Source organism: Symsagittifera roscoffensis, chromosome 2 (assembly GCF_963678635.1).
Source record: "Symsagittifera roscoffensis chromosome 2, txSymRosc1.1, whole genome shotgun sequence".
In the NCBI taxonomy this organism is placed as follows: Eukaryota; Metazoa; Xenacoelomorpha; order Acoela; family Convolutidae; genus Symsagittifera; species Symsagittifera roscoffensis.
Window position 1 is genome coordinate 12187315 of NC_087063.1, and position 11638 is coordinate 12198952.

The following is an 11638-nucleotide window of genomic DNA, read 5'->3' on the forward strand; positions in this document are numbered from 1 at the left end:
GATTTGATGAAAGAGTCTACACAAAAGCATTGAACTTAGGACTTATTGATAATGAAAGGAACCAGGCATATTTGATAAGAGTTTTATTCGTCGAAAAACGGTTCGAAAAACTCAAAACGGTACAAAAAAACTCAAAAATTTTTTGATCTAAATTTTTGCAGCAAATTTTTTTAATGTAACATTTTTTTTACTAAAAATTACTCGATGATAAACAATGATAAATAAGTTTACGTGAGTACAATTAAGATTTACAGCCTAAATAAAAACTTATTCACACTATTATGAGCCTGCTCGCTCGCCTTTTTTGCTCTAAATTGGATTCAAAACCAAAAATTTCAAACCAGTTTTCTCAACACCGAGAAAATTTTTTGGGAAATTTTAAATTTCGTTTTAACACGAATGAAAAGTTTTTAATTGAAAAAACTAAAACATACCCGAAAACAAATTGCCGGAACAATATGATATGTCAATTGAGTTTTTCTCCGTTTTACGTCATGCGGGGTTCGAATATTTCATTTCCTGCAATTCTGGACAAATGAAACGTGCTAGAATTTCAAAAATCACTCCCAAATGAGGTGAAGCAGGCTAGTTCGGCAATGTATTTCACATTGTGAGGGATAAAGTTTTATCGCTATGTATTTTCCAGGGAAAGTCGCAAGCTTTTTGCAGTGTGAGATACAAAGAAATTCAAATAGTTAAGCTCAGCTTCGCATTACTTGCTGTCATACAGAACAAAAAAGCCGCTCAGTAAAAACAAAAAACAATCAAATATAACAAAAAAAAAACTATATCTTTCAGAACAAAAAAGGTTATATTTGAAACAAAAACATGCCAAGACAGTAGTGTGAAGTTAACATTGAAACATAATTTAACAATAGAATACCAAAAACGAAAACACCTCAGCAGAAACCTTTTACGTCGAAAAAAAATCAACAAGAGTTAAGACACATAAAAACTCCCCTTCACCTTCACACATACAAAAACGCTCGCTAAATGGAAAAAAATTATGAACCTAAAAAAACCGGAAAAAATCAATAAAAAATCAACCACGCGCACACAAAACATTTTTTTGGTAGAAAGACCCAAAATGAGGCAACTAATCCGATACATTATGTGCCGAAACCTATCAAGCCGAAAAAAAAGAAAAAAAAGAAAAAAAGGAATTTTAACAAACCGAGTTGGTAAACTTACAAACAAAAAAAAACAAATTTCGAACATGCCAGAAATTTCAAACGCTATAATTATATCTGTAGCAGTATATATATTTTCAATAAAATTAACAAATGTTGCTGCCAAAATTAACACAAGCGAAGCGGAGCTTCGCACCACTTGCAATAAAACAAAACTGAAATTTTTTTAAAGGCTGGAGAAAACTAGATTAGCAAAATCTTTCTGATGTCTCAATAAAAACAATTTGTTTTCTGGTGTCTCGATGTGGAACAAAAAAAAGTGATTTTAAAAATAGGACTTTTTGCTAAACCCCAGTTGTTTTTTTTGCTGTAATAAGTAGAAAAGAAAATTTTTGAGATTTTGAAGTTTTCCCAAAGACATATTTGCCAAAAAGGAGTCGCCGCTTCTGCAGGAACAATTCTTGCAGCCGGTTTTTTCAATTGATTTTCTCATCTTAAATATCATAGAGTCTAAAAAATGGTCAAAAATTTATCAAAATTCATAATTTTTTTTCGCAAAAAGCTGGTTGTGTTCGCTTTAGACGAGAAGAATCTTAAAACCGGTTGTTTCGATTAAATGTACGATATCAAGTACGGCACGATAGTTAGCGAGAGTGGTCCAAAAAAGGTTAACAAATCAAAAATTTTGACTTTTCGGAGAGTCATTGCTTTCTGTGAAAAATATTGCGTAGTTGCTTATGCAGAAAGAGTTCAGGCAACCTGAAGTTTCAATTGAACCCAAAATTTCAGATTTGCGATAGTCGTGCTCGAGAAAAGTCAAAAGTTTTCGAAAACCGGTCAAAAAGTCAAAACTCTGACTTTTCCGAGAGCCATAAATTTTGGTGTCAAAAAATTTGGGCGTAATAGAATATAAAAAAAAACTCCAATAACAGAAAATATTTCTATCTCTAATAGAAATATAAAATCTCCATCATGGCCGGGTAGTTTTTAAGATTACTCAAAACTGTTTAAGAAAAACGGTCCAAACGTAAAAAATTTCTACAAATTAAAAACTTTTTGCGAGCAAATCTTTGCGAGTGGCCGCTAATGCAGAGGAACTTTCAATTACCCGTTATTTCTATTGAATCCTCAGTCTCAATCTTGGGAGGTTAGTTTACAAGAAAAGCAGAAAGATTCAAAAAATGGTAAAAAAATCAAAAATTTAACTTCTCTGAGGGCCATAATTTTAGTTGCAAAAATTTAAATTTGGGAGGGGCTATTTTCGAGAAAACAGTAAAAGTCAAAAAATAGGTCAATTGTTCACCCCATAGATATTTTCGAAGGCTCTGCAGAGGGGTATTCAAACATAGGCTAGGGCAGTAAGCAGGCAGACAGGGAAAAAACGGTCTTTCAGTTGGCAGCACTGTTTTAGAAAACAGTAGAAGTTTCTGAGAAAAACTAAAGCTTTGGCAGAAAGTGGAAACTATCTCACACAAAAACAAACTAGAGGTAAAAGTTTCAACAAAACAAGTGGTGAACATACAACTAAACTAAAAATTTTGGAGAGGTCTAATAAAAATGTGTTGTCTTGAAACAACCAAAAAATAGGTAAATAAACCAATAAAAATAGACCGAAAAAAATTGAACCGAGGGTTTTTTTATAGCAAAAAACATAAATAAAATGTCAAAGTGAAACAATTTACATGTAGGCGTAAATCAAACGCAAAAACAACATTAAAAAATGCGCACAGCAAAAAATAACATTTCAAGTTGAGGCAATTAAGCCAAAGTATAAGCAGACAAATGATTGGCCGACCTTTTTTATATGAAACGAAATTTTTCCCGTTTGAAAAAAAAATAGGTCCTGATCGGATTCGAACCGAGTTTTTTCATCGTATTTGTTATCTCCAGTAGGTTCAATTAAAGGTATGAGACCAAATATGGCACGATAATCAGCTAGAACAGTCCAAAAAACCGTCAACAAATCAAAAAGTCTGACTACACCGAGGGCCATATCTTTAGTTGCAAAAAATTAAATTTGGGGGGGGGGGTATTTTCGAGGAAACAGTAAAAATCAAAAATAGGGTCAATTGTTCACCCCATAAAAACGAGTGCTAAAACAGTCAAAAAATGAAGTGGTAAGCAAACAACCAATTTAAAAATGCGGAAAGGAAAATTGAAATAGTAATTTCGCAATACGATTCAAAAATAGGCGAAAAGAAACCGATAAGAATAGGCTAAAATAAAATTAACCGGGGGTTTTTTAGTGAAAAAAAAAGAAATACAAAGTCAAGACAAGAAAATTTACATGTAGGCATGAATAAAACACAAAAAGTAATATTAAAAAATTCGCTCAGCAAAAAAAATTAAATTCAAGATAAGGCAACTAAGCCAAAAAATAAGCAGACAAATAATTGGGCGACATTTTTTTTACGAAACAGAATCTTTGCCGTGTGAAAAAAATAGGTCCTGGTCGAATTCGAACCCAGGATCTTTGCCGTCTCAGGCGTATTTGGTATCTTCAGGCTAAACGGACCGCGGACCGGGAAATCTAAAAAAAAACGAAAACTTAGAGAAACAAGGTACCACTAGAGATGAAACCAAAAAAAAACCCTAAAAAAAATTTTTTTTCTGAAAAAAAGTCAAGTAACCGATTGTAAAAATTGTTTCATCGCATGGGTGAAAATCAAAAGTCGAAAAATAGTTTTTTTACTAAGAAAAAACTCAAACTGTTAACTTTTTCCATGTTCATTTTATTACACAGGTGACCACGATTATTTCAATAATTTTTTATTAGACTTGAACCGTTTCCATTTAACAACAACAAAGTTAAATGGGAAAAGAAACAGCAAAAAACAAGCGGACTGAAACAAAATTGACTAACTTTGATGCCAAAAATCTACCAAAAACTTCCAGCGATAAAAATTTTTGCACCTCCAAGGCAGATTCACGGTTACATATGCAGTTATTACCTTCCAACCACGCTATTAAATCAGCGGTTATAAATGTTACCAATCAAGCATTCTGCAACCAAAATTATTCACGGTGAAAAATATAGTACCCGGTTGCAATACTCTTGTTTATTGCAAGGGTAACTAAAAAACACAAAAAATCAAAGGTTCATACTTTTTCAGAAATTTTTTCATATTCTTTCCAGAATTAGTTAGATACCCTAAAAGGCGTCAAAACAATCAAAATTTTACCCAGATAGGAGCGCCTGTGACATGAAAATTTTAATGATCGGTTGTCTAGGCATAAAACTCGATACTCAGATAATTGAAATTAGTCAAATTTTAAAGTCATCGAGGTGACCTGAGGAAAAAATTTTATGATCGATGATTTGAAATCATGATTTACAACGCTGATTCAAAAAGCATCTGAAAATATTTAATATATATCGTTGATGGTTTAAGAGATATCATGGATAATGTAAAAGATATCTTAAATGTTTATGTTTTAAAAAATATCATTGGTGATTTTTTTAAAAATCATTGATGATTTAAGAGATATCACTGGAGATTTTTAAAATACAATTGTTGATATAAAAGATATCATTGTTGATTTAATTTTTTTTAGTGATATCAGAGATATCATTGATCAATTAGAGGATATCAATGATGATATAAGAGATATCATTGATGATTTAAGAGATGTCACCGATGAGTTAAGAGATTTCATTAATGATTTAAAAATATCATTGAAGATTTAAAAGATATCATCGATGATGTAAGAGATATCATTAATGATTTAAGAATATCATTGGTGATTAAAGAGATATCATTGGTGATTTTTAAAATATCATGAGGATTTAAAAGTTTTGATTTGTGATTTAAGAGATATCATTAGTGACTTAAGAGATATCATTGATGATTTAAGAAATATCAATGATGGTTTAAGAGATATCATTGGTGATTCAAGAATTAAATTGAAAACATAACTACTCACTTGAAGACTGTAGTTTTGCTTCAGTTTTAGAGGTGACACTTTTGAGCTGCTTTCTTTCCATGGAGAGAAAAAATCGATCAACTCTTTACTGATTAAAAAACCAAATTATCAAATTAATAAATATACAATAAATTGAGAAACACCATAATTTTGAGTAGATACAAAACTTTGCTTGATCTGCGGTAGTTAAAGAAAATCAATGAAATAAGTCAAGTAGCGTTATATAAATAGTTCAAAATTGAAAAACACAGGATGAAATTGAAAAATCACTGAAAATTGGTCGAAAAAAAAACAATTTGCAAAGATTTCCTATTTTATAAATCGCATTTGGTTTTCTTTCAAAAAAATGCCGTCTTTTTTCAGAAGAAAAATGAAAAAGGATCAGTTTTCGGTAAGCTGAGAAATAAAGAAGAAACATGACAAAAAAGGTGAGTGAAAAGGGACTCCTAATTCTTATTTGCCAGAATTTTCTTTAGGGATTTTCACGAAATCCAAGACGACAAAAGCGACCGCTCATTATAACATTTTCGTTTCAGCTGAAGTTCAACAATCAAATCTGTTATATTAGAATTCGGGATTTTTTTTGTCTTCTACATAATAATGGCTGCGGTGTTCGCCATTTGAATAAATAAACTTAATAGACATAAGCAGCAGTGGGAGGTTTTTATTTATTATTGTTGCTTGAAATGAAGCTGAGAATTCGGCCCAGGAATAAAATTGCGCCTGCGGTCAGCTGAATTTTGAAACATTTGGGAAGGAAAACTCATAAATTATTTTCTGAGTGGTCGAATTTTCATACCAGAGGCGTAAAATTTGAATTTCAAAGCAATTTTTTTATGATTCTTATCCTCTGCTCATTAAAAGGTTAACTATATACGCGGCTTGAGCAAACACTCTTTTATTTTCCAAAAAGGGGACACAAAATGACGTCAAAATGTGTTGAAACATATGCGGGGTTCTTCAAAGGAAGAGGAAATTAGTTATTAATCGTACAGAATTTACACTTTTAGTACTCAACACCCCGAAATGGAGCTTTATTTTTTATTACAGCTCTTCCGGTTTTTCTTTTAACTTTCAGAGTTAATTCAGCTGTAATAAGTGAAGTATTCTAACAACAAGTAAAGTTTTTTTTTAACTTAAACAGTTTACATGCGCAGTAGCATAGACAGGACTTTTGCGACGGCGGGTTTTAAGGCTTGTCAATTTTTTTGAGCTCTGCTTATACACTAAAACCACGCGATTTTGATGAAAATTTCAGTATTGCTCGCAAGTATTAGAAAAACAAAACATCATTTTTTTCAATTATTTAGTAACTTTTACTTCAGAAAATCTCGTTTCTCGGCGAGTTCTTTCGGACCTAAAATACAACATGAAAATTAAAGTTTGAAGCAGCCTTTGCCTGGCGAAAAATATAAGTAATCCAAATGTAGTATACAGAAGTAACGTTAATTAGTTTCTGCTTCGGCAATCTACTCAGTTGTCATATCATATTAAAACCCCTTTATTCTTCATCCAAACTGCAAAACAATATTCTAAACAAAATGGGTTTGAAAAGTTCTAAGGGTCAATGAACGTCTTTTCTGAGTTCAGTTACACTTTTCGAACTGCCTGGTGGCTATATGTTTTGCATTTTTTAGCAAACACAAATAATGAAAATTGGAAAATGTGAAACGATTTTGATAGTGTAGTTTTGATAGGAACACACTAGATTGCAGGGGCGGATCTAGGCTTTTCTCGAGAGGGAGGGGGCGGATTTTCAAAAAAATTTCGATCATTTTGTCGACCTTTTTTAGGTCCATCAAAATGATTTTTCCAGCTCTCCCAAAGCACTAAAAAGTTCCTGTTTTGGCGAATCTTTTTGCGCCGCAGGCAAAGTTTTGAAAAACAGGCCAAAAATAGCGTTTTTAGGCACTTTTTGGAAAATTAAAAAAAAAAGTTTTTTTTTGGCGCGCGCTCCCCCCTAAAAGTTAGTATTTTTAGTAAAATTTTAGGACCCCTGCTAGATTGCATTGTATTCTATTGTGCATTGAACCAAACGAGACTGCTCGTGTATCAGGGCAAAGCCCTGAATCTTCCGACTGCACATTCAGGCCTATAGAAAAATGCCGAAAGGGTCGAAAAAAAAGAACTACTTATTCCCTCACTCGCTAATGTGAACTACAAAGGGATGTATTTGGCATATGTCTTCACAATAATACCAAATGGTTTACTTCAATTTAATATGAAACGCATCAATCCGCGGCTTGCGCGTGTTATAAGAATGCAAATTATCGCGCATCAATTAATTAGCAATTTTTACACCCATTTAATTTTAGGAAAAATTGCTGGTGAGTTTTTTTTTACATTGGCCTCCGGGTAGCAATATCTTTCAGATGGTATGAAAAAATTCCGTCAAATGGCGAAATTGAAACTTCGAAAACTGACGGAATAAAAAAAACGACCCAAGCCTAAAAATCCTGTTTTCTTGCAAAACCAGAACAGTTTTAAATCGAAGTGGCATGCACAGGAACTTTCGACGCAAAGTTGCGTTTCTTAAAATAAGTTTAGGCCAACAATTTCAATTTTTAGGTCTGTTATGAAATTTAAGAATACCCTAGGATAACCTTAAATCATGATGAAACCCAAGAACTACAATTTGTTTTTTTCTGCGCCATATTTTGAGTATATTGGCACACGAGGCACAATTAGACAAAGCTTAGGTCGGTCAGTCAGAAAAAGATGATATAAAAATTTACCACGGCGGAAAACCAAAACTCAAGAAAAGCAATACCCTCGAATCGATCAAACTTGTGTCTCATAAATATTAACACAGAAGCAAAGCTGAGCTTCGCACCACTTGCGATACAGAACACGAAAGGCGCTGAATTGAAGAAAATAAATCAAAAATTTCGAAGTATATCTATCGATCAGGCTAGTTTTGCACCAACAACGAGCCAAGACAATAGAATGTGAAACTAGCATCGAATAAAAGTTATCACGCTGTAACAAAGCCGGAAGTACCTTAGAAGAAACCCTTTAGGCCGAAAATTTTTTAGAAAAAAATTATCAAGTTCCCCACACACTTAAACAAACAAAGAAACACACATACACACACCCACAAATTTTATTCACTCGTTGAATGAAACAAAATGCGGCCACTATGCTGATATAATTTTGGCCGACACCCATTAAGCCGAACAAAAAAAATTAAAGCCAAAAAGAAAAAATAAATTAAGGCTACTGAAAAGTTATTAAGTCCCCCTCACCCTTAAAACACATACACAGCTCGTGAAACGAGGCTATATGTGGCGACTAAGCCGATTTAATACAGACCAAAATTTACACAAACTTTATTCGCCCATCGAAGGGCGCAACATACGGCCATTAAACCGATATAAAATAGGCCGAAATGTATCAAGCTGAAAAAAATTGTTGTCATGAAAAACTTGAACTAAATTTTCTATTAAGATTTCTAGCATTTTCTGCAATCCCGAGCTGAACATAAAAATTATATTTCTCTCGAAACTACGAAATTGGCTATTTAGCCGATATAAAATAGGCCGGAGCCGATTAAGCCGAGAAAAGACAAAAATATAGCAAAAAATATAATTTAACAAATCGAGTTTGAAAAGTCACAATCAACATAAAAAGCAAATTTTCAACAGGACGGATATTTGAAATAACAAACTCAATCATGCTTAATTTTTGCAACCGAGAGGAGTAGGTTTTTGCAAAGAGGACGAAGATGAGAAGGAGAGTCCAGAAGTGAATCCTGTAGACAAAGTTGTTTACGGGAAAAAAGTCTAGTACCCGATTACAATACCCTTTTGCTATTGCAAATGTAATGAAGAACAAATCAAACAAGACTGCTCGTATCAGGGCGAAGCCTTGAATGTTCCGACTGCCTTTTAAGGTTTTATGGTGCAGTAATAACATTAAAAAATTAATTGTAATAAAATAAAAAGAAAATTTTTTTTTCTCTAAAATTTGGAATTTTTTATGAAAATCATCCCCCCACACGCCATTTACAGTACAAAAATATAGATTTCGCTCCTTGTAACAAATCAATAATGGCAAATAAGCTTCTTTTAACCAATTTGGAACGATTTCTAAGACGGGTTAACTCTCCGCTTACGCGTTAATAGCGCGAAATTTATCGCTCGCTAATTGTCCCAAATTGGCCAAAATGGCAATCTTTAAACCCCATAACTTTACGAAAAATGATCACAGTTAGTATATCTTTTCAAATTTAAGCTCAGGACAACAATACCTTTTGAATGATATACAAAAAATGTCCTCAAAAATGGCTAGTTAAAAAGTCGAAATTTGTCTGAAGAAAAAAAACCCCACCCCGAGCACAAATATTCCGTTACTTTTGTATCGAAAGTCGGAACAACAAGACACCTACCTAACTTACATCATTCATTTATTTTGGATCGCAAAAAGGGGAAGGGGAGGTTTGTACACTAGATACACAATTCTCACATCTGCTTAACCGTTGGTTTATTTCTCTAAAGGGGGGGGGGAGAGATTCATTTTAGGTAAAGAGATTGTTCTTTTCTGACGACATCGCGACAATTCTCAGCAAAAGCCAACGGATGCGCTTACATTAGAGATGAGTGGTAAAGTTCGAGCACAGATCAGTATTTACCGCTAAACTAGATTGTAGTTAAGAGATTTCATCAATTGTTGTTTATTTATTGTTTCGAACTGTTGCTTTCCTTAAATTTGGTGAGTTGCCTCTTTTTGCATCATGTTGTTTTTGGTAAGGTAGTTGTCCTATTTCGATTTCTAATTAATGGCGGAACCTAATTTTTATAAAGAACTGCCTTTGGAAAAACTTGCAGAGATATTTCGGTAAAATCTGCTTCTTCGTGAGAGACCTTGATCAACTATTTCACGCAACTGTCCAGACTAAAACTTACAAAACTCAAATACAATTTAAACCACGGGTTTCTGAATGAAATATTTAGAGAGGTATCTATAGAAGCTGTTAAAGTAAATTGTTAAGCAGGGTTTTATTGTTTGGTTATGAATCTGAACAATAAATAAGGCGCACCAAAACAAACAACTACCAGCAGAACTCACTCACGGAACATTAAATCCGATCTTAATCATTGATCTAGGAGACATAACAAACTTCTGAGCATATGGATCTATTCTAAAACCGTAACTTAAGGGCGGAAGTAACTACTTCGCTGTAAAATTAACGCAAATTGCCCTAATTTTGAAATAGAAACAAGAAGGAACTTTGGCTAAACAACAAACGCAATCAATAAATTTAGCGGGGTGCGGTAGTGGTGAGACCCACTAACTATTTCCAAATTGAGACCCACTAACTATTTCCAAATTAAGAGTTACAAATCTGCACCAAAAAGCTGTATTGGTGCTCTTTCGAAAATAGGAGTATTATTCGTACCAATATTTGGTCCAATCATCTCAGCAGTTTTTCACTAAATGTTAGCTCTTTTTTGCTCCCAAAAAAGTATTCTAGGAATAAATAAGAATTCATATACCAAGTTTTGATAGCATAGAAGTATCCATCAAATTTTCTGTTAGATTTTATTGCAGACGTTCACAATAAATTTTTTGAATCATCCTCGTCTTCGCTACGCGTCGTTTAACTAGGGTGTGTGAGTGTGTGCGTGTGTGTGCGCGGATTATTTGGCAACCAGGAGTGTTCACTTGGCGAGCGCTATTGAGAGAGCGGGTTCTTCGACTTCAATTTCTAGTTTTGGAGTCTTGTTACATAAAGTTTTGGTGGGCTGCTGAAGTGGATTGGCATTCTCTCCAATCCTCCACTGTGTGAGTTGTTTCGTTACAGGATGGGCGAATGGGGTCTACTGTACGACCCATGAGGTGCAAATTCGTCCTATAGAGTCGCGAGCGACCTGATCGTAGCTGAGCCATTACGGTGGTGCCTTTTTTGCCTTCCTCCTACTGGCGGTCTCGCTTTTCGGAGTAGCCGGCGTAGGTGGCTTTGACTCTGTGTAACGATGGCGGCTTATCCCGTAGAGTTCGTTTGACACATGCAAGAGCTGCTGGCAGAGTCGTCGGTTCTGGCTGTTGTGGTGTCTTCAGATGCTATTTTTGCCTCTATGTCAGCGAGCTCATTTTCTATGACGTTGAAGTGACCGGAGATCCACAGTACAGTATTTTCATGGTTGCCGCGGTTGGAGTAATCTTTGATTAACATGGGTTGGGCAGTTACTCGTAAATAGCATTTGTTTACTTGTAAGTCGATGGTAACTTACCTGTTTTTAACTAGTATAGTACTAATATCAACTAGAAGAACTCAAAAACTCAGAATCATTATGATCAGAATTATCTAGTGAAAAAAGAGTTGCAGCCCAATATTGCATCGGTGATGATAATTGAACAATATCTAAAACCAGACAAAAAACCCTAAGTAAGTAAATCCGCAAAAAAATCAGCATTACCTTGTTGAAACAAATACTTCTTTGCGATAAGGTAACTCTGTGTAGCCCATACGACAATGATTTCACCATTGGGAAACGTTTACCATTGAATGACCAGAATGAAATATAACGAAAAACGAGTATCTTACAACGCTGAAATGAAACTATTATTATAGTAAACTGTAA

At 34.0% G+C, this 11638-nt stretch overlaps 1 protein-coding gene across 1 annotated transcript in view; it reads right to left on the bottom strand.

Moving 5' to 3' along the window:
* The window catches only part of LOC134839403 (uncharacterized), a 44329-nt gene extending 38563 nt beyond the window's left edge, over window positions 1–5766 (bottom strand). Inside the window, exon 1 of the mRNA XM_063854940.1 lies at window positions 5055–5766. Within this exon, the coding sequence (XP_063711010.1) occupies window positions 5055–5115 (61 nt within the window). The 5' untranslated portion in view covers window positions 5116–5766. The remainder of the gene's footprint in view (window positions 1–5054) is intronic.
* Between the last annotated feature and the right edge of the window lie 5872 nt (window positions 5767–11638).